The 26,485-nt window shown below is 45.7% G+C and overlaps 1 protein-coding gene across 7 annotated transcripts in view; it reads left to right on the top strand.

Moving 5' to 3' along the window:
• SPECC1 (sperm antigen with calponin homology and coiled-coil domains 1) overlaps nucleotides 1-26,485 on the top strand; it is a 288,182-nt gene that overhangs the window by 165,764 nt on the left and 95,933 nt on the right. For all 7 annotated transcript variants that reach the window (XM_086686136.1, XM_086686134.1, XM_086686135.1 and 4 more), the window contains one exon: nucleotides 16,303-17,885. In XM_086686136.1, coding sequence (XP_086542262.1) covers nucleotides 16,303-17,885 — 1,583 coding nt within the window. The remainder of the gene's footprint in view (nucleotides 1-16,302; nucleotides 17,886-26,485) is intronic.

The following is a 26,485-nucleotide window of genomic DNA, read 5'->3' as shown; positions in this document are numbered from 1 at the left end:
ACTTCAGTTCAGGATCTCGCAGTTCGTGAGTTCGAGCCCCGCATCGGGCTCTGTTGACAGCTCAGAGCCTGGAGCCTGCTTTAGATTCTGTGTCTTCCTCTCTCTGTGCTCCTCCCCAACTCGTGCTCTGTCTCTGTCTCTGTCTCTCTCTCAAAAATAAATTTTTTTAAAGACTTTAAAAAAAAAATTTTTTTAAAGTCTCGGTACATGGTCCAGGCCAGTATGGGGCTCAAAGGTGCTGGGCCTGGCTCTTGCTGACCTCTGGTTCCATCCACTAGGTGCGATCCTGACCTCACGTCCCAAACATGATCTTTGCATTTCAAGCAGCGATAATAGTATGATAAGAATGGAGGAAAGGGGTGAGCACTGCCTGGTAAGGGGAGCTTCCAGAAGATACTGTATCCAATTGGCCAGAACTTAGCTACCCAGCCACACCCCGCTGCAAAAGAGGCTGGGGAATGCCCTTATTCTGGAACCATGTGCCCCCCCCAAAGAAGTCATGTTGTTGAGAAAGGAAAAGAGAAGAAATACTGAGGCATATCCAGCCTCTGCTTAGACATATGTAACAATCTGGGGAAAATGTTCAAAATATCCTGAATCTGTGAGGTATACTATAAACAGATAAGGGTAGATAAATATCTAAGGAGGCAGTGGTACAGGTCAGTTGGCAATAGCGTGATAAGTAACTCAGTGCAAAACAAAACCAAAAAAAAAAAAAAAAAGAAGAAAGGAAAGAAAAAAGAGGAAACAAAGATATTGAACATCACTTGTAATCAGAGAAATGGAAGTCAGAGGAAATCATTTTTCACCCCTCAAAAAGAATAATCAGCACTGATCAGGGTCTAAAGAAGAAGAAATTATTCCTGTGCATTGTTGGTGGCAGCGTGAATGGTTGTAATCTTTTTGGAAAGGGATCTAGTAACCGCTATCGAGATTGAAAAGTTGTATGTTCCTTTTGACAAAGCAGTCCCATCTTGGGGGATTCTGCCCCCTAGAAATAAAAACACCACCACTTAAGTAGGTAGTGAATGCAGAAAAAGGTTGGTAATTGCAGCACATTAAAAAAAAATTTTTTTTTAATGTTTTTACTTATTTTTGAGAGACAGAGACAGAGCAGAGCACGAATGGGGGAGAGTCAGAGAGAGGGAGACGCAGAATGTGAAGCAGGCTCCAGGCCCTGAGCTGTCAGCACAGAGCCCAACGCGGGGCTCAAACTCATGAATTGCATGATCGTGACCTGAGCCGAAGTCGGACACTTAACTGACTGAGCCACCCAGGCACCCCCGGCCCCCCTCTTTTTTGTAATGGCCCAAATCTGAATGTTCCTCAGCAGGAACTCATTGAATAAATTGTAGTGCATCACTCCTATGAAGTACTATATTATTAAAGAGAACAAGTTAGCTCTATTTTCACTGTCCTGGAAGGCTGTAAATGCCTTCTAGTGATAAAAGTAGAATTCACAAAGAAATGCTAACAGCTTTATGTCATATATGCATATGTTATGATCCCAAACAAAAAACTAATAGGCCTGTCTGTGTCAGTGTGGAAGAACACATTCTTTCCATATCTCATATTTCATTTTGCTATCTCAGGAAAATAGGGGATTTTGATTATTTCAGTTTGAGAAAGAGCATTATTATTTCTGTATGCCAGAGGGGAGAGTTTCTGGGTTCAAATCTCCACTTAAGCTGTTATAACCTTGGGCAAGTTATCTGAACGCACCTATGCCTCCATTTCCTGCGAGGTAAAATACATGTAAAATCAGTAGCTGCAACAAAGGGTTTAAGTGAGCTAATATATGTAAAGTATTTGATGCAGAATAAGTTGTGCGTAGGAGAGAAGGCTGTTTCTGTTTTCTTTAAATTAAAAATATTAATAAAGTAAGTGAAGAGTAAGGGAAGGTTCATTTTATTCCTTTTGTGGTGAAACACTAAACATATTTTCATTGCTCTTAGAGGTTGATTTTGAAGAAATGGTGAAGCCACAACATATATATATATTTTTTAAGTTTGTTTAAGAGAGAGAGAGAGCCAGAAAGGGGCAGAGAGAGAGAGAGGGAGGGAGAGAATCTCAAGCAGGTTCCGTGCTGTCAATGCAGAGCCCATTGTGGGGCTCGATCTCATGAACGTGAGATCCTGACCTGAGCCAGAATCAAGAGTCAGACACTTAACCAACTGAGCCACCCAGGTGCCCGCCCAACAGATTTCTTAAGCATGCCTTTACTGCTTCTCACTGTACGGAAGAAATGGGACCAGCTTGCGCCAAAAAGTGCAAAACATCGAGAGTCTTGTATTTACTAGGGAGTGGATCTTACCACTGTCTTCAATGTGAATTTGGAACTGGCAACCTGTCAGTGGAATGAACATTGGCTTCCATGTCTAGACATTTCAACAACGAGAACATCAGTTTGGGAAATAGAGGCACACGGTTAATGGCTTCATGAGATAAAACTGTGTGGTCAGCCTAGGGAGGTGTGACGGATTGTATTCCCCTGAGACGGCTCCGCCTCTGCCTCCCACCTCGTGTGCACTTCCCCAGTGCAACTTTGCCACTTGCTCCGTCAAGGAACGCGAACCTTGAACTTGGGCAGGCCCAGGACTGCTTCCTAGTGGAGTATGACAGAAGTGACCCGTGTGACTGCCAAGGCTGGCCTGGAAGAGGCCATGTGGTGACCCTTGTATGCAGAAACACACCCGGAGCCCTGAGCCATTCTGTAACAAGCCCAGCCACCCTGAGACCCACCCCCCGCCCCCTCCTGGAGAGGCCCCCCAACAGTGCTCCTACCGACAGCCCAGCTCAGCTGCCACGAGACCACATTGGTTGCCCTGCCCGCCACGTGAGCGAGCCCCGTGGCATGTCCGGCCCAGCAAGTCTTCCGGTTACTGCAGCCACCTGAGAGTATCGAAGTCACAAGTGCCTGGCCAGGCCTTTCCCAGGTTCTTCAACTGCAAAAGAAAATGGTTCTTTCCAGGGGAGTCTGGGTGGCTCAGTCGGCCGAGCATCCAACTTCGGCTCAGGTCGTGGTCTCACAATTCGGGAGTTCGAGCCCCGTGTTGGGCTCACTGCTGTCAGCGCAGAGCCTGCTTTGGATCCTCCGTCCCCCTCTCTCTGCCCCTCCCCGGCTCATTCTTTCTCTCTCAAAAATAAATAAACATTAAAAAAATAATAAAATGGTTTTTTCTACCTATGAAATTAAGGGGAAACTTTGTCCCGAAACAGTGGTAACTGGCTAAACAGTATGCATAATTTTCATTAAACATTTTTTTTTGTTTATTATTTATTTTTGAGAGAGAGACAGAGCGCGAGCAGGGGAGGGGCAGAGAGAGAGGGAGACACAGAATCTGAAGCAGGATCCAGGCTCCAGGCTCCGACTGAGCTGTCAGCACAGAGCCCAACGCAGGGCTCGAACTCATGAACCATGAGTTCGTGACCTGAGCCGAAGTCGGAGGCTTAACCGACTGGAACCATCCAGGTGCCCCCATAATTTTCGTTTTTAATTGTTGCCTAATGTCCCCTGCTGGGGTCTGAAGCCTTTTTTTATTTGTTTTAAAAACGGGTGCACTATGCCATTTTGTGTGTGTTGCATTACTTTGATTGTTTGTTCTGGCGTCTGCTTCCCTCTTCTGTCAGGATTTCTTTCTCCTTGGATAATTCACCCCTTCCCCGCCCCGGCCTTCAATGAATCAGCATATCACCTTGACCTTCATGAGTCGAGGCCAGTAGCGACCCAGGCTGAATGAGATGCGAGGAGACATTTGTTAGGGCCTCCAGAAGAGTCTTAGCACCATTCCCTGGATTTGATGGTGTGCAGACTGAGGCCTGGAGCTGCCCCAGGCATCACACTGCCATGAGACAAGGCAGATCGCTGATGAAGGTCGCCCGTCCAGGTGCACGTGCAAGGGAGAGCGACAGTCCCTGAAAGTATATTTCAGTTGTGCTGGACCTCAAGTCAGACTTGCCCCTAGAGTTCCAGTTATAGAAGCCAAAAACTCATTTTATTGTTTCAGGCTTGAATTGGGTGTCCTCTTGTGACTAGATGATTCCTAACTCATAGCGACCACAACTGCAGCATTTTTGAGATTCTGGGTAACATTTCCGAGGGATGTTGCTAAATCAGAGGCTCTCCAGGCAGTCCCCCTGATGAATGACCCCGGGTCCCGTGAGACCTGGTGGGAAGGGTGAGGAATGCTTTTGCTTCAAGAATGGGAAACCAAGGAGCGAAACAAAGCTGCCCTCACATATTCAGATGTCACGTGGAAGAAGCAATAATTCTGTTCTTTGTGGTTCCAGATCGTTTCAGAACTGGAACCAACATGTGCCATGTTAACGAAGATCAAACTGAGCCCCGTATAAAGAAGGATTGTCCAACTGTTGGAGCCTCCAGCAGTGGAAGGGGCTGTCTAGTGCTGGCTTCTCTTTCACTGCAAATCCTTGGTCTCTGGCACGTGACAGTTTGGTAAATAGCATCAGAGGTTGGATGCTGTTGATACTACTTTGTATGAAAGATCAGGCTACATGGTTTCTCTGTTTCTTCCAGTTTGGAAATGATACGATTCTGTGCTTCCTTAGGTATCAGAAGACGTACTTACTGTGAGACCCTTGGGCTAACTGTGAAGCGTCTCAGTCCGTTTCCTTATCCATAAAATAAAGATAACAGCACTTTGCCAAATGATTTTTGTGAGCCGCAAATTAATGTGTATGAAAACGCTTTGAAAGACCAAAGTGGTGCAGATGTGAACTGGTATTAGCATTGCCTACATTGCAAACTCTCCGTTTAAAGAATGTGGGAAGGGCCACCTGGGTGGCTCAGTCAGTTAAGCATCTGACTCTTGATTTCAGCTCAGGTCAGGTGCTCATGGTTCATGAGTTTGAGCCCCGCGTCAGGCTCTGCGCTCTGTGCTTAGAGCCTGCTTGTGATTCACTCTCTTTCCCTCTCTCTGCCCCCTCCCCACTCTGCCTCTCTCTCTTTCAAAATGAATAAACATTAAAAAAATCAAGAATGTGGTCAGTTCCTTAATGTTCTATGTTTTGACCAATGCGTGGTTTAAGAAAACAGAACAAAGTGATGTTAATCCAGATAAACCTATTTCAGCACGCCCCCTCTGCCTAATTGTCTAATTTCTGTAATTGCACATGCAGGTGAATTTGGTTCCTTTTAGTGGTGGAATTTGGAAGTTTCTCAGTGATTGCTATGAGATGGAGCTATCACTGGGCAAAGTGTATATAATGTTAGGGAGTCAGAGGTAAATCGTGATCTAGAATGGGTCCTTCTCAGGTGTATCAAGACTCACATATTGGGTGCCTGGGTGGCTCAGTCAGGTAAGTGCCCGACTTAAGCTCAGGTTGTGATCTCACGGTTCATGACTTCGAGCCCCACGTTGGGCTCCGTGCTGACAGCTCAGAACCTGGAGCCTATTTCCGATTCTGTGTTTCCCTCTCTCCCTGACCCTCCCCCTCTAGTGCTCTCTCTCTCTCTCTCTCTCTCTCCCCCCGTCTCTCTCAAAAATACACAAAACATTTAAACAATTAAAAACAAGACTCACAAATCGGGAAGTGGATCTTTTCTCATCTCTACTGAAGGGAAGGCTACACACGGAGAGGCAGATGTTGTAATTCACTAAAGCCCCACCGCCTTCAGCCCCTTCTCCTTTCCAGTTTGCTGACCAGAGACCCTGGGGGCGCACCTCCCATGCAGTGGAGTTAGGTAATGAGGATTTCATTTGGCCCACACAGTGGGCTAGGAAGCCAACCCAGCATGCAGAGTGAAATCTGGGGCCAACCGGTCCTCTGGCCACTTCAGTTTCAATGGAAATGAGACGTCCCGCCTGCTTTGGGCTTTTCAACTGGCGTGTTGGGAGCTGCCCTTCCAGAGCCGTTTTGCATTTTGGCTTCTCCTGGAGGGGACTGCCAGCCGTGTGGGCCCCCTGCAAGAAGCCGCTCAGACCATGCTATTATCTCTTCTCGTAACACTGCCGCTTTGTCTCCCCACTTTGTCTTGCCGTTAAAGACCCAGCACAGAGTGGTCGCTGTGCCCTCCCTAGGCCAGACCCCCTTCGGAGTCTTTTGTTCAGAGGCCCTCTCTGTCGAGAGCATCGTTCATGGTGGCCATGGAACAGTGTGACTATTTGGGAAAGAGAAGGATGCAATTTTTAAAAAAATTTTTTAACGTTGATTTTTGACAGAGAGGGAGGGTCAGAGACAGAAGGAGACACAGAATCTGAAGCAGGCTGCAGGCTCTGAGCTGTCAGCACAGAGCCCAATAGGGGGCTCAAACTCACAAACTGTGAAATCATGACCTGAGCTGAAGTCCGACGCTTAACAGACTGAGCCACCCAGGCGCCCCGAGAAGGATGCAGATTTACAAGTGTTTTCAACTCTAACCCAAGATGCTGAGCCAGTGGAGTGTGAGCAAGATTAATTTGGCACCCTGCAAAAAAAAAAAAAAAGACAGAAAACTTTTATCCTGCTACAAAAAAAACATCTCTAAACGTGGACCCGACTGTTTGCTTTTAGCCCAGAAAGCAAACTGCACAAGTGATTTGGTTCATTGGTACGGGTAGGATTCTTTTGAGTGGTTTCCTCTGTTTGGTCCGCCAAGGAGTTTCCATTGACTTTCATATGAGGTGAATGCATCTCTAGAAAACACTCCACGGAAACTTCCCAAAAGGCAGTGGAACTAGGGAAGAATTACCTTCCGCCACAGGCAAGGTGGGGCCTGAGATTTGATAACAGACTTCAGTTCCTTGTGGCCCTGCTTCTGCTTTGCTGAGTCGCCTCAAACTTTTTTATCTCACTTGTTCTGAGTCCAAAGGAACAGCACCGCCTGTAAAACCAACGGACGCCTGATTACCTCCTTCCGAGCTGCATCCACCAGCACTCACGTGTCTTTTTCTCCATTCTCGTTATTGACGTGGTATAGGCACAGGTTAAAAAACGAAATAGGGCCCTTATCATGAAAAGCAAAACTGCTGTTGCTCTACACCATCCCCTTTCTTATCCCACTTCTCGAAGTTAACCACTTACATACACTTGCTTAATTAAACTGCTAAGGTGCCTTTTTTTTTTTTTAAAGTAGACTTTCACAGCAGTTTTGGGCACAGCAAAATTGAGAGGGCACAGTGTGCCCACCCCTGTAACCCCTGTCCTGCCCCCCACCCCCCCGCAAGTGTGCAGGGCTCCTCTCACCATCAATATCCCTCACTACAGTGGTCCATTTGTTACAACTGATGGACCTGTACTGACACATGACAGCCACTCAGTCCATGGTTCACATTAGGGTTCACGTTCTTTGGGTTCGGACAAATGTATCCACCCATTATAGTATCACACGGAACAGTTTCACTGCCCTAAACATCCTCTGTACTCTGCCTGTTTGTTCTTCCCTCTGCCCAACCCCTGATCTTTCTACTCTCTCCATAATGTGTCTCTTCTGGAATGTTCTATGGTTGAAATTCTACAGTGTGTAGCCTTCTCATAATGGCTTCTTTCACCCAGTCATCTGCATTTAGGGTCCTTCCCTGTCTTTTCATGGCTTTATAGCTCATTTCTTTGTAGCACTGAATGATACTCCATTGCCTGGATATATCATGGTTGATCCGTTCACTTTCTGAAGGACGCCTTGGTTGCTTCCATGTTTTGGCAGTTGTGAATAAAGCTGCTCTGAACATCTTTGTGCAGGTTTGTGTGTAGGCATCACTTTTCAACTCATTTGGGTAAATACCAAGGGGTGCGATAGCTGAATCACAGCAAGAGTGTGTTTAGTTTTGTAAGGAATTGCCAAACTGTCTTCACTGCCTAACTGCGCCATTTTGCATTTCTGCCAGCAATGAACAAGAGTTCCTGTTGCTCCGCACCCCTGTCAGCACGTGGTGGTGTTAAGGTTTTGGATTTTAGCCATTTTCATACGTGTGTAGTGGTATTTCATAGTTTTTTTTTTTTTTTTTTTTTTGTAATGTATTTATTTATTTTTGAGAGAGACAGAGTGAGTCGGGGAGGGGCAGAGAGCAGGGGAGACACAGAATCCGAAGCAGGCTCCAGGCTCCGAGCCGTCAACACAGAGCCCAACGCGGGGCTCGAATCCACGGACTGTGAGATCACGACCTGAGCCGAAGTCGGACGCTCAAATGACTGAGCCCCCAGGCGCCCCTCTCGTAGTTGTTTTAATTTGTTGTTCCCTAATGTATTTCAACTTTATTTGCTAGCTGGGATAATATTCAAATGTTCTATAAAATAGTCTTGCATACTTGGTGTATAGGTCAGTTTAAATAGTATCCGTGTAATTGTCACTATATATGTATATATTCCCCGCAGAGTAAAGTCGTGTGGTACGATTTTGTGACCTTTCTTATGCAGCTTCCTGGTTTTATGAAGTTTCTGGTTTTTTCACTGTTTTCTAAGTTATTATTTTAATTCTGATTAGTTAATATGCAGTGCTGTATTAGTTTCAGGTGTACAATATAGTGATTCAACACTTGCATATATCACCCAGTGCTCATCATGACAAGTGCCTTCCTTAATCCCCATCACCTGTTTAACCCATCCCTCTCCCTGCAACCTTCCCTCTGGTAACGATCAGCTTGTTCTCCATAGTAAAGAGTCTGTTTATTTCTTGTGATAAGAACTTTTTTAAAAATTTAAATCCCAAGTTAACATACAGTGTAATAATGGTTTCAGGAGTAGGATTTAGTGATTCATCACTTACATATAACGCTCAGTGCTCATCGCAACAAGTGCTCTCCGTAATGCCCATCGCCCATTTAGCCACCCCCCCCACCCAACACCCTGCCAGCAACCTTCTGTTAGTTCTCTGTATTTAAGAGTCTCTTATGGTTTGCCTCCCTCTCTGTTTTTATCTTATTTATCCTTCCCTCCCCCAATTTTCATCTGTTTTGTTTCTTAAAATTCCACATATGAGTGAAATCGTATGATATTTATCTTTCTCTGACTTATCTCACTTAGCATAATACACTGTAGTTCCATCCACATTGTTGCAAATGGCAAGATTTCATTCTTTTTAATCGCCAAGTAATATTCCAGTGTGTATGTATGTATATGTCGGTGTGTGTCTATCACAGGTTTTTTATCCATTCATCAGTCCATGGACATTTGGGCTCTTTCCATAATCTGGCTATTGTCAATAGTGCTGCTATAAACATTGGGATGCATGTGCCCCTTTGAATCAGTATTTTTGTATCCTTTGGATAAATACCTAGTAGTGTAATTGCCAGGTCTTAGGGTCATTCTATTTTTAATTTTCTTGAGAACCTTTCACTATTTTTATTATATCCTCATTTTTTTTTTTTCATACTCTTCATCCAACCAGATGTTCTTTCAAAGAAACTTCCCTCGGGAGGCATCTTGTCCTCTTGGCCCAGTTTGGATGTGTTCTCCAGATTTGCTCCATGGGTATCCTCTCGAGACTCCCCATGACTGGTTTCCTCTAATAGAACTATTGGTCTCCCACGATCACTCACCCTCTTTCTCTTTGGTTTACTCCCTCGTTCTCCTGGAGCACATTCTCAAGTAACTTACTTAGAAAGGGTGTTAGCAGTTTAATTTTTTTTCTGAGTCTCCATATGTTTGACAGTATGTTTTATTGTCTGCCTCTGTGACTAGTTTATAGTTAGGTCAGATATAGAATTCTAGGTTGAAAATCATTTTCCCTCAGAACTTTGAAGGTGTTTGCTTTATTGCCTTTGAGAATTCAGTACTGCTATAATGAATGATGGCCAGTCTTATGCTCACACCCCTTCCCTGAACTTGTAGGCATTCTTGGTGTCCTGAAACTTTATAAAGGGGTATCTTCATGTGGGTCTTTTTGCATTCATTCTGCCTGACCCAAGTTCTGGGACTCACATTCTTCAGTGTTGGAGGATTCTCTCGTGTCAGTTTTTTGGTCATTTCCTTCACTGTGCTTCCACTGGTCTGTATTTCCAGATCTTCTGTTAATTGACTGTTTGATCTTCTGGATTGGCCCTGAGTGTTTACCTTTTCTGTTTAAATCTTGTTACATATCAGGAGAGGTCTTTAATTTTGCATTCCATCCCTTCTATCGAGGCTTATAATTTGACAAATGTATTTAAAATTTTTGAGAGTTTTTTCTTGTGCTATCCTTTTCTTTCTTCCAAGCATCCTGGCATTGTTTTAATGAGTGCATATCACCTTGAATCTCAAGCTCTGTCCATGAGACCTTCCTTGAGCATCCTCTAGAAATGTGCCTTCTTCCCCATCAGCCCCCTCCTTGTCAGGGCTCCCTGCACTCCAGGCCTTTTGCACATTCTGTTCACTTTTTCTTGGCCTACCTTTATGCCTTTAATCTAGTTTGAGGTACTTTTGTTGTAATTCGATTATACTTACCAAGTAAGTAGTTTGATATTCAGATCTGTTGCTCAGATGAGAGGTCCATATAAAGAGAGTTAATTGGGGGGTCATCTGTATATAAGTGGTATTTTAGGATCTTGAGATGGAATAGAATCACCAGGAAAATAATTTGTAATAAGAGAGGAGGAAAGGCCCAGGACCCAGGTCTGAAGATTCTGACAAGTAGAAGCAGAGAGACAAGGAGGGTCCAGCAAAGGAGAGAGACCGAAGACAGTTGCTGAACTAAGAGAAAAACCAGGAGAGTTGTTCATTGGAGGCATGCTTGTTCCCGGGCACCTCGGGGGGCTCAATCGGTTAAGTGTCCGACTTCGGCTCGGTCATGATCTCGTGGTTCGTGGGTTCGAGCCCCACGTCAGGCTCTGCACTGACATTGCGGAGCCTGCTTGGGATTCTCTCTCTCTCTCTCTCTCTCTCTCTCTCTCTCTCTCTCAAAATAAATAAATAAATAAAGTAATTAGTTAAAAAAAAAAAGGAATTGTTCCAGTTCTGCTGAGAGGATTGAAGGTCTCTGTTGTGTTGGCCCATGTGGAGGTTGTGGATGGCCTCAGTGGACAAGGTTTGGGTTGAGTAATGGCAGAGAAGAGAGAAGAAGTGAAGACAATCAAGGTACAGGACTCTGGGGAGGATTCTGTTGTGAGGGGGAAGAAGGAAATCAGGTATAGCAGGAGGAAGATGTGGGCTACAGACTTTTTTTTAAGATTTTATTTTTAAGTAATCTCTACACCCAACATGGGGCTCGAACTCACAAACCCGAGATCCAGAGTTGCATGCTCTACCGACTGAGCCAACCAGGTGCCCCGAGATTTTTTTTTTTAATTGAAGAGAGTTAAGCATATTTAAATGCCCCTCAGAAGGATGGAAAGGAAAGGCTGTTTCAACAAATCACAGGGACAGTGGATATGTGGAATGGGTTAAATAGGTTTGTTGCGATGGAGGGGGTGGGAACAAAAACCCAAAAGTGAAAGGTTGGATATGTTGATTAGGATGAGATTATGCCTGACCGGGAAAGCCCAGGGAAAAAGTTTGACATCATCATGATGAAGCAGGCGGGAATGCCTACCGATTCTGGAACAGAACAGTGAGCAGGATATTTAAGGGATATTGGTCCATTATGTCTCCGGGCTGGGAGAGGCTGGGATCGGAAAGACCTTTGGGAACATTTCAGAAATTTAGATGGAACATTCTTAAGGACCTAGACTGGATCCCTACCAAAAGGAAAACAAAGAAAAAATATAGAAACATTTCCAAAAATAGCTGGTTTTAGTGACTGGTTGGTTACCAAAAGAAAAGGGAGAGGACATTTTAAATGTTTTTCAGGTTCCTTGACTGGAGGGTAAGGAGATATGGATAAGGAGAGCGAAGGGAAGGAGGAATAAATATCACCCAAAGGTTGAGAAAGATGGAGATTGAGGGGGGGAGATTAGATTTGACAATAAATGCATTATTGGAACTTTTGAGAAAAAAAGTTATGAATGGTTAGAGTAAAAAATATCCTAGTAGTTTAGATTCTTTGAGACCAAAGGGGTAAGTTCTCTTGTGTTTCAGAGGCAAGGCAGCAATTATGTGGTAGGTGATAATGGTGAACTTTCATTTCTGTCTCCCGCCTGTCTCTCCCACAGGACAGGTCTGTGAATTCTTATTGAAGAAATGAAAGTTTAGTAATTTATTTCAGAATGTCACCATTTCCTTCATCAGTGCATGGTAGAGAGAAGACCTACCTACCAAAGAACAATCCAAGTAGCATTCTTAGGGTAAGACAAGGAAATTAAGAAGGGACTGAAGTAAATTTAAAAAAATAAAAAATAAAATAAAAAAAACAAAGAAGGGACTGAAAATATTTTATTTTCAGCTCATGAGAATCACTGCTTAAGACAGGCATCTGATCTGATTTAAATGGTTGTGCTATTGTTGTTTTAAACATGCTTTTTATTCTCTGCAAAGATTTATGTTTCCTGCCCCCTTAACTCTCTGTATGTTGTTATGATAGGATTTTCCCTTCTGCTTTTTAAATTTACTACATAAATGTAACCGTACAAAAGAAACAGGAAATTTTCTCACAGCCCAAGCAGCTTAATATTCACCTGTTCTCAATGTTCTGGGTACTCTTCTAGTGTGTGTATCTATGAATACAGAGTTTGATGCACCTGTGATCTGTCACATTATAATTTTTCATTTGGCATTTAAAAAATATAACACATCAGGGAGCACCTGGGTGGCACAGTCGTTTAAGCATCTAACTCTTGATCTCGGCTTGGGTCATGATCTCACGGTTCTTGAGTTTGAGCCCCGCATCGGGTTCTGTGCTGATGGTGTGGATCCTGCTTGGGATTCTGTCTCTCCTCTCTGCCCCTTCCCCGCTCGTGTGTGCATGCTCTCTCTCTCTCAAATATATAAAATTTAAAAAAAAAAATTTTTTTAGTATAACATATCATTTTTTTAAGTTTATTTTGAGAGAGAGAGGGAGTGCATGTGAGCAAGGGAGAGGCAGAGCGAGAGAGGGAGAGAGAGAATTCCAAGCAAGCTTAACACTCAGCATGGAGCCCCACACAGGGCTCGATGTCACGACCTGAGCCAAAATCAAGAGTTGGACATTTAACTGACTGAGCCATCCAGGCGGATCCAAACATTTTTTCTTTTTGAGAGAGGGGGTGCAAGTGAGTGAGGGTTAGGTGGGGGGGGGGGGAGAGAGAATCCCACGAGAGGCAGAGAGAGAGAAGTGGGGCTCACCCGAAGCGAGGCTCGAGCTCACCAGATGTGGTACTCGAACTCGCAAACCGTGAGATCATGACCTGAGCCAAAGTCAGATGGCTAATGACTGAGCCACCCAGGGGCCCAGCAAGCATGTTTTTTAGAAAATCATATTAGTCTTCCCAATTATGAGGTGGGGCTTGCTTTTATTTCAACTTCATGCCCGTTAGACAGCCAGCCTCAGTAGGAATAAGTGGCGGTCTGGTGGGAGGATGGGGAAAAGACCAAAGAAGGTCAAGAGTGATGGCTAGGCTGTCCTTATTCTGTCAACCCCGGGCTTCTCACTGCCTCTGCGGTCTCCCTTGCCGTGGTGTGTGTATCCAGTGGTATGCTCCACGTCAGGGTTCCCGGATGTATAGTGCAGTGCCAATCAAGTGTCAGAATGGAAACAACAGAAACAAAAACGAAAACAGATGTCGTAACAAACACAACTGGAGTGTGTATTTCATAATACGCAAGCGGATGTATTTCACAAACGTACACTGATGTAAAAAAAATTCCTACTAGTCTAGGTAAGGTGCAAGTAGTAACACCTATGTGGAGGGCAAGCTAAGATTTGGCAGAAGGGAGGAGCTTACTTCCGCCGGAAAGGATGACAGAGTTGATCTGCTGCTCTGTTTGAGTCCTGCCCATCCTCAAACCCGACGGATGGATGGGTGAAAAGGAGCCTTCATTTCAGTGGCCGTGTCGGGAATGGCCAGTGGCTGTGTGATAACAAGAGCTGGGCTCTCCCAGCTGCCTTGAACTTGAGTTATCTTCCGTTTTCATCAGGGCCCTTTCCAGGATTACTTCATTCTAGAGAACCAGCGTTCCTAAAACGGTTTATTGCTTAGTGATTTCAATCTTCATTTTACGAGAACAATTAAATAAATCTTGCCTTCATTGAGTATTTCCTTCATTAAGTATGATGCAAGGAAGATGCCTGAAGGCATTAAACTGTGTATTGTAGTACTCTTAGCTTTCCAGTAACTTCTAATTTGAAAAAGTTAATTAAAAAACAAACAAGCCCATAGTTTGGGGGCACCTGGGTGGCTCAGTTCATTAAGCATCGGACTCTTCATTTTGGCCCAGGTTATGATCTCATGGTTCATGAGTTCAGGCCCCGTCCCGCCGCCCCCACCCCCCCCCCCCACCCCCCACTGTCAGCACAGAGCCTGCTTGGGATTCTCTCTCTCTCCCTCTCTCTCTGCCCCTCCCCTGCTTGCGTTCCTTCTCTCTCTCTCTCTCTCTCTCTCTCACTCTCTCTCTCTCTCTCTCTCCAAATAAATAAATAAACTTAAGAAAAACCATCTAGTTTTTCTGTATATTAGTATGACAACTTAAGCTTTATTGTGTCAAGGTTTTAAAAAGCACTTAACTGTTAGACACAGCACCAAATGCCATTGCCCTTCACATCATCACCCCCAATTTCAGCGTGTTCATACCTTCAGGTCTTCCTTAGAAGCGGCCCTTGGCACTGGGCTCAGAGCTACCGTGCCACATCGGGTTCTGCTTCTGTCTTGGTCGACTGGAACTGGGGGGCCATTCTGGGGGGCGGGGGGCATACCCTCCACTGCTTCCTACCTTGTGGAGGCCTAGGGATTGGTGACACCTTCTAGGGTCCTTTGTCACTGGGGACCTTCAACCTGAGGCACAGAGTTGGGGAAGTTACCGCAGTCAGCCTTGATTCATCAAAAGGTCTTTGAGTTTGGAAAATAGGTCCAGAATTTTCGCTTACCCTTTAACCTCTGAGGTGGGTCTCATTTGTAGAGCCATATAGGAGATCGATGTCTGGGTTCGCACTCCTAGAATTTTTTTTTAACATGGTCTACAATGTAGTATAGATGAAAACAGAAAATAGTTCCTTCCCTTACATTTCCCGTTATAAATACTCTAAATTTTGTATCATTTCCATATTATGTAAATCCCTTTAGCATTTAAAACCGTACCATAGCTACATGTAATGCGAACTTATCCCATTTGTTCTTATTTTTCTGAATACAAATAAGTACACTGTTTCCACTTGTGTTAAAAGCAGTAGGTCATTGGACTAGATTAGTCTTCCCTTGGTGTTATTCGTGTCTTGTGATTTCTTAAGCAAATTTGTACTCATTCACAAGATGTTGATGAACTTTTTAAAAAAAATGTTTATCAAGGGGCACCCGGGGTGGCTCAGTTGGTTAAGCATCCCAGTTAGGCCCAGGTCATGAACTTGCGGTTTGTGAGTTCGAGCCCCGCGTCAGGCTCCACGCTGAGTGTGGAGCCCGCTTGAGATTCTCTCTCTGTCTCTGTCATGGGGCGCCTGGGTGGCCCAGTCGGTTAAGTGTCCGACTTTGGCTCAGGTCATGATCTCACGATTCGTGAGTTCAAGCCCCGCATCGGGCTCTGTGCTGACAGCTCAGATCCCAGAGCCTGCTTCGGCTTCTGTATCTCCCTCTCCCTCTGTTCCTCCCCTGCTCGTGCACTCTCTCAAAAATAAAGATCGCACTCTCTAAAAAATAAATAAAGGTTTAAAAATATCAAAAAACGTTTATCAAGAAATGCACTGTGACCTTGCATTTTGTCAAAAGGCTGTTGTTTAGTTGCCGGGGTTACAGTTCAGATGCATTAGGCTGCAGGTTGCAGAAAACCCAATTCAAGATGACTTGTGTGAAGGGCATTTATTGGCTTGTGTAACTGGAAGGCCAGCTTAGCTACAGGCTAAGCTCCAGGGCTGATTGACCGAGCAACTCCACCGAGCTACTAAGAATTTGCTTTCCTTCTTTCTACTCTGTTCTCACCTTCCTCTCATGATGACAACAGGTTGCAGCCATTCCCAGACTTCTGTGCTCCCTTCCTCATGTGCAGTAATGTTTTAGAAACTCACCCAGAAGACCCCCTCCTGGTGTTCTGTTGACCTCAGTTGAGGGGTGTGTCCAGGCCTTGAACCAGCAACTGTGGCTGGGATGAGATTAAGTGGAGGAGTTCAGGCTTGGAGTCAGTTTCCCCCCAAAGTCTAGGGGCTGTGGGAGGAGGTACAGAAACCCCAGTCAGCTCCAGGTAGGTTTCTAGAGGCGCCGGGGGGGTGGGTGGGGCGGAAACGAATGAAGGGCAGCAGCCATCCCGTTCCGTGTCCGACATGAGTTGAAGTCACTTGGGTTTCATTTATAAAAGTGCTTGCGTTGTTTCATTGGTTTCTACTTCTTCTGTCCTTAGGGGCTGTGACAACAGCCAAACGGACAGGCATCCCAGCTCCTCGAGAACTTTCGGTAACCGTCTCCAGAGAGAGAACCGTGCCACGCGGTCCTTCCAACCCCAGGAAGTCGGTGTCCAGCCCCACGTCTTCCAGCACACCCACCCCTACGAAGCACCTGCGGACCACCTCCGCAAGACCCAAGCCAGAGAATGAAGGCGGGGAAAAGGCCGTGCTCGAGTCCCAGGTTCGGGAACTCCTGGCAGAAGCCAAAGCGAAAGACAGTGAAATTAACAGGCTTCGAAGCGAGCTGAAGAAATGTAAGGAGAAAAGGACTCCGAGCACTGAAGGAACCGAGCCTTCCGACGCAAATGCAGATGGAACGCCCGTCTCCCCAGGCGACTCGGAACCCTTGCTAAGAGCTCTTGAGGAGAAGAACAAGAATTTTCAGAAGGAGCTTGCAGATCTGGAGGAGGAAAACCGGGCCTTGAGGGAGAAACTGACTCATCTGGAGCATTCCCCAAATTCGGAGGGGGGTGCTAGTCACACGGGGGAGAGCAGCTGCCCAACGTCCGTAACTCAGGAGTCCAGCTTCGGAAGCCCACCCGGAAATCAGCTGTCGGGCGAGCTCGATGCCTATCGGCACCCCATACACGAAAACGCGTTAAGGACATCAGGCTCTTCAAGCAGCGACGTCACCAAAGCTTCTTTGTCCCCGGATGCCTCGGATTTCGAGCACATCACAGCCGACACGCCCTCCAGGCCCCTGTCCTCCAGCAGCAACCCCTTTAAGAGCTCCAAGTGCTCCACGACAGGCAGCTCCCCCAACAACGTGAGCGAGCTGTCCCTGGCCTCCCTCGCGGAGAAGATACAGAAGATGGAGGAAAACCAGCACAGCACGGCCGAGGAGCTGCAGGCTACTCTGCAGGAGTTGTCGGACCAGCAGCAGATGGTTCAGGAGCTGACGGCCGAAAACGAGAAACTGCTGGACGAGAAGACGATCCTGGAGAGTTCTTTCCACCAGCACCGAGAGAGGGCCGCGCAGCTAAGTCAGGAGAACGAGAAGCTGATAAACCTCCTGCAGGAGCGCGCAAAGAGCGAGGAGCCCGCCGCCGTTCAAGAAGGCAAAATCCTGGAGCTGGAGCAGAAATGCGCAGAAATTCTTGACCAGGGCCGCTTTGAAAGAGAGAAGCTGCTTAACATCCAGCAGCAGCTGACCTGTAGCCTCCGGAAGGTGGAGGAGGAGAACCAAGGAGCTTTGGAAGCGATTAAACACCTCAAGGAAGAAAACGAAAAGCTGACCGGGGTTCTGGAACGGGAGCGGTGTAATAACGGTGTGATGGCCAAAACTCTGGAGGAGTGCAAGGCGACCTTGGAAGGGCTGCAGATTGAAAATGGGTCTTTGAAGGCGCATTTGGAGAGTGAGCAGCAGAAAGCGACGGAGACCGGTCCCGTGGGGCAGACGGCAGAGGCGCGTGAAGTTCAAGAGATGTTGAGAGTCGCTCGAGCTGAGAAGGATCAGCTGGAACTGTCTTGCACCGAGCTCAGGCAAGAATTGCTAAAGGCCCATGGTGAAATTAAACATGTTTCAAGCCTACTGGCCAAGGTAAGAGACAGTCCTTTCCCGGTATTTGCTCATCCTTCTTAGCGTTGTTCCCCTCAACCTTGAGATTCACAGAGCATAGAGACTCCTTGGCTCAGCCAGTTTCATTCATGAATCCAGCTTTCTAGCTTGAAGATGTGTTCCATTCCGGACAGACTGGGGACACAGAAATGAAACACCCCCATTTCTGACTATAGGTTCAAAGTGTAGCAGGGAGATGGTGAATCAGATCAGTGAGTGCGATGCAGGGATAAAGAGTATCCTAGAGGACAGCTCAGAGTCCAGTTCCAAGGAGGAACACCTAGAATGATATGGGAGAAAGGAAAGTAGTGCTGGAGGGCTTCCTGAAAGAGGTGGCAAGTAAGCTGAATCTTACTGGCTCAGAATGAGAGACGGTTATCCAAGTTTATCAGTTAACATGCTCTGGGGTGCTAGTAACAGGAGATTAAAATCATCCCTAATTTCCCTCCCCAGTAATAATATAACCACTGTTTTGGGGTTTCCTCTCAGATGTGTGTGTGTGTGTGTGTGTGTGTGTGTGTGTGTGTCCCACAAATTAAAAAAAAATTTTTTTATAGACTCATCCTTTACATACTCTTTTAGTTTAAAATTTTTAGGTTTATTTTTATTTATTTTTTTGAGAGGGATAGAGAGCAATCAGAGGAGGGGCAGAGAGAGAGGGAGACAGAATCCCAAGTAGGCTCCGTGCTGTCAGCACAGAGCCCAGTGCAGGGCTCGAACTCACAAACCATGAGATCAGGACCTGAGCCGAAATCAAGAATTGGACACTTAACTGATTGAGCCACCCACTTTGTGAGTATATTCTTCTCATTATTCTTTGAAAAGTGATATTAAGAAGGCCAGGCCGTATTCTAGTGTATAAATATCTCATATGTTCTGTACCAGTCACCTGTTCATTGAGCGTGTTATGTTCTCTTCCGGTCTTTTGATATTGTAAATACATTTTTTTTTATATCTGTCTGGTTATTTCCTTAGGAAAAATTCCTAAACACTGACTTGATGTGTCAGAATGTGACCTTTTTTTCTCTATTATTTTTTTCAATGTTTATTTATTTTTGAGACAGAGACAGAGCATGAACGGGGGAGGGTCAGAGAGAGAGGGAGTCACAGAATCGGAAGCAGGTTCCAGGCTCTGAGCTGTCAGCACAGAACCCAAGGCGGGGCTCAAACTCACGGACCGTGAGATCATGACCTGAGCCGACGACGGACGCTTAACCGACTGAGCCACCCACGCGCCCCGAATGTGACCATTTTAAGGACACTCAATACATTCAGCCAGCTTTCCCCCCAGAAGTGTTCCCACCAGCTGATCCACGGGAGTGCCCGTTTCCCTGAGCCCTTGCCAATGCTTGGTATCCAGCTGCTGGGTCATTCAGATCTGGTCTTCATTGCCTCTTTTTTCCTCCCCTTCTTCACTGGGGAAGATCTTACCCAGCCCACGATCAAATAAATGATCCCTGTTTCATTTTAAAAAATAATCCTTTCCTCAGTCTGCAACTTTGTTACATGATAAAGTTGCTGGTAATTCTATAATATCCTGCCTGCTCACAGAGCAGTGCTGGAAAGGCATAGACAGGTGGCTTCCTAGTTTCCGTTTCCTGCAAGCTCTGGATCTGTGATGTTAGGGGTCTGGTGGTGAGAGAGAGATGTTGAAATCACTTCCTACCTTAGGGTCATCACTGTTTTAAGAAACAAGCTGTTAGGCGCCTGGGTGGCTCAGTCAGTTAAGCGTCTGACTCTTGATTTCAGCTCAAGACCTGATCTCACACAGTCGAGAAGGCAGAGCCTGCTTGGGATTCTCTCTCCCACTCTTTTTGCTTCTTCACGCCTATAAGCTCTCTCTCTCTCTCCCTCAAAATAAATAAACACACACACACACACACAAAAAAAAAAGAAAAGAAAAAAGTTGTGCCATGAGCTCACAGGGTGATTTTTCTCCACTGCTTCATCTGCCTTTAGATTAGTCTACTGCCTGGTGCCTGGGTTGGTTAAGTTGGTTAAGCATACACCTGTGGCTCAGGTCATGATCTCACGGTTCGTGGGTTCGAGCCCCGCGTCGGGCTCTGTGCTGACAGCTCAGAGCCTGGAGCCGCTTTGGATTCTGTCTCCCTCTGTTTCTGCCCCTCCACTGCTCGCGCACGGTCTCAAAAATAAATACACATTAAAAAAATTTTTTTTTAAAGATTAGTTTGTTGCAACTTGGTTCTGGCTTGGTTGTTTGATAATCTGAGTGGTAGGTAGTGTTAGTTTTTTCTTTTTTTTTTTTTTTATCATTGTCAGTGTTCTAAATTTATAGCTAAAATGCGAAATAAAATTTCAATAAAATTTGAAAGTATGGAAGTGATTCCATTAGAAGGTACTCGCCAGGTACCCATTTGAAGTTTAAGTTGGTGATTGTAGCTTTACATTAACTTGTAGTGTCTGAAATCATTTCCTCTCCATCACTCTGTTCCAAATGCGTCATCTTCCAGATGACCTTCTTGAAGTGCCCTCTCAGTCCTTCACCTATCTCTTTGCTATTTCGATTGACATTACATTAAATACATGGGTCACCAAGAAATAATTTGGTATCTCAAAACAGTAGCTTCACTTCTTCTGGCCATGAAAATTATGTATTCGTTACGGGAGGTTTAGGAAATATGGAAACGTATAAAGAGAAAAATTAATACTACCTTCAGTCCCGTCACTTGGAGAAAAACAGTGTTGACAGTTTGCTGTATGTCTTCTCGGACATTTCCCCAGTATATGCACGTTTAGGCACGTGTACCAACCTGTGTCAGCATAAGTAAAATATTTAATCTTCTTATTCAGAAGGATAGAGTATGTCACTCCACATGCCTTGAATCCTTGAACACAAAGACCAGCTGGATTCGTTTACCGGTTCTACGTTAACTTATTTCATTAATTTGTTTCTGCTTTTATCTTTATTAATCCTTTTATCCTGCTTGTCTGTATTTCCTTGGTTTCTTCTTAGTTTTTTGAGTGAAATTCTGTGTTCGGTTAAGTCTGTCATTTCTTGGTTGATAATGACAGCATTTAAAGGTATGAGTTTGCCCTTCCTTCTAGCTTTATCTACACGAGGACAGTAAAATTGAGAATTTTTCTGGGACAAACCAAGTCTAATTTGGAGAAAAAGAAAAAAGGTTTGCATTTTCTGTGGAGTGCAAGGTACAGCATACACATTTTAAGTCAGCTGTTAATTATATTATTTCTGTATTCCCTTTGTATTACACGCTGATTAGAATCATCAAAAATTTGTCAGTAGAATGGAAGAGACTGTAGCTGGTATTTCGAGGTAAGACTGTGTGAAGCACCAGGTCACCTGGAGTTGCTTTTATACTTGAGATCCCAGGTCTGTGATTTTGTGCCGTCTTAGTGCACAAGGGCCTTGACCTATAATCACAGTGGGCTCGTTACCTGTGCTTTTTTCTGTTACCTTCGAAAAGGTGTAAAACCCAGACTTTCTAGGCTGACCGAAAGCTTATTGTAACCCCAGGGCAGAATATCAGTTGATCTACCAGCAACCATGAATTCAAGTGATAAGATGTTAAGGGACTCAAGCCTGAAGGACACAGGAGCACTTGTAGTACAAACATAGAATGATGTGAAGCGAAGGATTGATAAGTGGAAAGCGTGGGTCCTCCTGACTTGGTTAATTGTGATTAATTCTGTGACCTTGGGCAGCCCCTCTTCATCGTAGGGTGTAGAACAGAAGTGTGGTTGCTGTGGAGGTGGAGGGGGCGGATCTTGGCCTCGTTCCTGATTTAAGGGAGTGTCTTCAACATTTTGTTATCAAGGATGTCTGTCGTAGGCACGTGCTATGTACCTTTTATTGAGTTATACGAGTATTTTGCTAGGAACTGATTTGTTTGTTTTTTTTAAAAGGATAGGGATTGAATTTTTCTACATCTGTTGTAGGTCTTAAACATCTCTCAGATCTGATCTTAGAGTAGCTTTTATATAATCATGGTGGTTTTTCTCTTTTAACTTGCTAACAAGGTGAATTAGAATAACAGATTTTCTAAGGCAGTCCAGTGTTAAGTCATCTTTGCATTCCCAGCGCAAATTCTAATTCTTTAGTTCTCAGTCACTTTGCAGGACATTTGCTAGATCTTTCACATTTCACCACCTTGAGCCGATGTCTGAGTGAGTGTCCTGTTAACCACCAAAGCAGTTTTCTTGGTGATGAACAACTTCTACGCTTGAGCTCTGCATTCATCCATTCAAATTCATGGCAGAAGGCGACTGTTATGAGAAAAGAACAAAATTGCCTGTTTACTAAAGAGAGGGAAAGCAATACCAAACCACCCTATGATCTGATTGAGTAAATCTGTATAAATTTCCAGTTTCCGTAAGTTACACAAATGACTCAGATACTATTAGAAGAGCCTCTGAAAAGCCTTAAAATGTACTTTTTTTTTTTTTTTTGGTGCAAGGTGGATCTGTTCTTCCTACAGTAAATGGAAGATTGGTAGGACATTTATAATCATTGGGATTATTTCAGAGGCTCTCTGTTCCTCTCATTTCTTTGTCTTCAGCTGTTTGCTGAAGTATCTCCATTCTTGTCAGTTTCTCTGATATCCTATATATACGTTTTGCTGGCAGATTACCGTATGGTTATAAAACATGCCTCCGTACGACTTTGAGGATGGCTGTCATTTCCACAGATGCCTCAGCCTCCTATAAGCCACACTCATTCGCTCTCCCCCTCTCTCTCTCTCTCTTCCTTTCGAGAGAGAGGAAGAGAGAGAGAGAGGAATGCCTGCCCCAGCCAGCAAGCAGCATGTCATTAAATGGGATTATTGGTTTTTCAGACTATACTGCAATCCAGGTTTATGGTTTTCTAACGATCACATTTGCAGTTGGTTGAGATCTTGATTTCAAGTTACAGTGTCTATAAGCCTTGAAACCTAGAAGTTTTAAAAGAAAGTATTGTTGTTGTTCCCTCCCCCCACCCTCCGGCCCCACCCCTGAGGTTGAAAGCTTATAGGTGGTATCCTTAGAAATTTAGTTCTTTCTAAAGCAGAAACTCGGGTGTCTCTTCCAGAGGAGAAAGGAGATTATAAAGAAATACATGCTGGGGCACCTGGGTGGGTCAGTCAGTTGAGCATCCGACTTTGGCTCAGGTCATGATCTCACAGCTTGAGTTCGAGCCCTGCATAGGGCTCTGTGGTGACAGCTCAGAGCCTGGAGCCTGCTTCAGATTTTGTGTCTCTCTCTCTCTCACTCTGCCCCTCCCCCACTCACACTCTGTCTGTCTCTCCCAAAAATAAACTGACATTAAAAAAATTAAAAAAAAAAGAGGGGCGCCTGGGTGGCGCAGTCGGTTAAGCGTCTGACTTCAGCCAGGTCACGATCTCGCGGTCCGTGGGTTTGAGCCCCGCGTCGGGCTCTGGGCTGATGGCTCAGAGCCTGGAGCCTGTTTCCGATTCTGTGTCTCCCTCTCTCTCTGCCCCTCCCCTGTTCATGCTCTGTCTCTCTCTGTCCCAAAAATAAATAAACGTTGAAAAAAAAAATTTAAAAAAAAAGAAAAGAAACACTTGCTGTGAGTGGTCGGAGAAAACTCAGAGGTGCAGTAATCATTGTGTGACCAGTATTGGTCACCAGGCCAAGCTGATTAGGGGAGCCACTGGCCGCAAATGGCAAAACCAGAATTTGAGAGAAAGATGCACCAAGTAGATGATTCTGTAGCCATGACAGCAGAATAGGACTCTTTGAAGGACTGAGGTGACCTTGGAGCCTGCTTAAATAGCAGGTGGTCCGTGAGGATGCCCAGGCCATGCTCTGGATCCTAAGAAACAGAAACCCTTAGTGCCAGCGGCTGAAGCCAGCGGCTCACTTTCCTCCTGTAATCGGAAGTCAGGAGGCAGGAAGTTGGTAGCTGTGGTCCAGGGGCTGTGTGACGTCAGGGCTCTGTGATTCCACGGCCTTCCTGCCAAGAGGGCACAGGATCCTCAGCATGCGATCCCCACAGTCCTGACAGGCAGGAGCCTCGGCAGCTCCCCGATACCTCAGTCCTATCGGGAGAACGGTTTTCCCCGGCTTGGCGGGGGGCGGCGGGGGGGCCCTCAGCAACTTTTACCTTTGTGTCTGGTCACAACTGGGCCACACGCACCCTCCCCCAGCCCACTTCCCTTGATATCACAAGATCACAGCCCGATTCTTAAACCAAATTGGGATTCTTAGAAAGAAATGGAGAATGACTTTTGGGTAAGGGAGAGAGCACTGTTTGCCGCAGCCCCCAGAGAGGGGGTTCGCTTTCCCCCATTCCCGTCCGTTCTCCGTGAAGTGCTCGCAGTGATCTCCCCAATTCAGGGTAAAGCCTTCGGCCATTTGCACCCAATGCAGCCCCTGATGGACACCCAGCAGCCACCTTCTGTTGCACCCCCAGCTCCCCTGTACGGGCCGTGCCTGGCCCAGTCTTTGTCTGCATCAGGAGTTTTGTTGTTTGGGAGGCTCTCTCCACCGAAGGTGCGCTGGCCCCTGTCTTTGTCCCCCTCCCCATTCCCCATCCTTGACTTGCCTCACCCTGCCTTAAGCGTTAGGTCTCATCGGTGGTGTCGCTTTTTCAGAGGCGCCCTCAGCTCTGTGGGGTCACTGTCCCCATGGTAGATCAGCTAGGATCACCTGTGTGAAAGCCCCTTGCCCTTCCCTGGCATCTCGGAGGAGGTCAGAAGTATTGGCGAATCTGTTTGGTAGAGTCCAAGGGGGAGCTTAGGGATCACGTCTCCTGTGTGCATCATGAACTGGGTACTTGTGGGAGAGTCGGTTAAGGTTGAGTTGTTGAGGCTGAAAACGTGGACGTTTCAGTGGTCTTGGGCTCAGTGTCCCTCGTGCTCTCCGGTGCCTTTGGTGGACGCCAGTGTATCAGTTCTCTGGGCAAAGCAGTCCTGTGACTTCGTGCTGGGAAGAAGGCAGTGAGAAACCTGTGTAACAGAGCCTGTTTTCAAGTCGAGAGGAGACACTTGTCCAGGCAGCTTGGGGAAGGCCTGTAGGCTCTGCACCGGGAAGCCTTCGAGGGGGGCCATTGCTCAGGGACCGCGCCTCGGGCCCCAGCTTTGTGGTCCAGAGCTTGAAGCCTGCTGTGCACCAGGAGCTGAAGCTTAGGAAGGGCCCTCTGTGAAGCAGAATGCCCTTGCGGCCTTTATTAGGTCAGACCTGACAGTCAGGTGTCCCAGGACATGATGGCAGTCCCGCGTTGCCATGTGACTGCTGGCTCCCTCCACTCCCCAGCCCCAGCCCCACCCCCACCCCCGTAGGGCTCTGTTCTCAAAACCTTGTGAAGGAGTTTGGGGGCTGAACCTGAGGGTTTGGCAAAGAGACGCGTGATGTTTGAGTAAAGGTGGAGGGGGGCACTCCCCTGGACCCAGTGTGGTCTCTCCCTTTCTGGATTTCCTGGGCTGACCGCCCCTCGCCCCCCCCCCCCACTTCCCTTCCGAGGGGCCCCTTTTTCTCTGTAGATGTGTTAACACCTTTCCTGAGATTAGGCCTGAGCACTTATTTTTCCTCAACTTGACCTAAGGGCTTGTCTGCAAAGCCCCAGCATTTTGAGCACTCAGGAAGCACCTCCCTGAGCGCTCATCTGAATATCTAGAAAGTTCCCAGAGTGAAATACAGATGCTTACCCATTTCTTTGAGGGTTTCCTAGCCATTTTCCTTTTTCCATAACAAAAGCTTAAACTAAATGACCATGCTCTGCTCTCCCTTGGCAGAATAGCATTGCAAAAAAATAAAGAGAAGAAAAGTTCAAGTTTTGGCCAGCGTGAATGAAACATGGCTCTCCATCAGCAGTATATATTCGAAACAGGGCCAAGAAGTAAGCGAACGGAGTTTTGGAGGAACAAAGTTAGATGTAAAAACAAACACAACAAAAATAACACACTCTTACTCATGGTGAAGTTACTCAAGCAGTCACTCCCAAGTTTATTTACTCTCATACCATACACAGCTGACCCTTGAACAGCACGGGTCCACTTTACATGTGGAGGTTTTTTTCAGCAAGTACAGTACTGTAAATGTATTTTCTCTTCCTGATGATTTTCTAAATAACATTGTCTCTAACTTCCTTTACCGCAAGAATACGGCCTGTAACACGTATAACATGCAAAATATGTGTTCATCGACATTTATGTGATCAGCAAGGCTTCATAGTAGGCTATTAGGAGTTAAGTTTTGATGGAGTCAAAAGTTATAGTTTAAGTAAAGCAATAAAGTTTTCAACCATGTAGGGGAGGTCGGTGCCCACTAACCCCCATGTTTTTTGGGGATCAGCTGTGTAGTTTTAACATTGTGACTTTTTCCATATATTAGGTATCCAGTCATATTCTTCCTGAATAAATGAATGAATGTTAGAGAAACTTGTAATGGAATATAGGAGAGAGGCTGTGATAATCGTATCAATATGTTAAAGAACAAAATTTAGAGGGAGGGGGGTGCCTGGGTGGCTCATTCGGTTAAACGTCCCACTTTGGCTCAGGTCGTGATCTCATAGTCCTTGAGTTCGAGCCCCACGTTGGGCTCTGTGCTGACAGCTCAGAGCCTGGAGCCTGCTTCCAAGTCTGTGTCTCCCTCTCTTTCTGCCC

Source organism: Puma concolor, chromosome E1 (assembly GCF_028749965.1).
Source record: "Puma concolor isolate L17-30 chromosome E1, mPumCon1.1.hap2, whole genome shotgun sequence".
Taxonomy (NCBI): Eukaryota; Metazoa; Chordata; class Mammalia; order Carnivora; family Felidae; genus Puma; species Puma concolor.
This window is presented reverse-complemented; position numbering and strand designations above follow the sequence as displayed.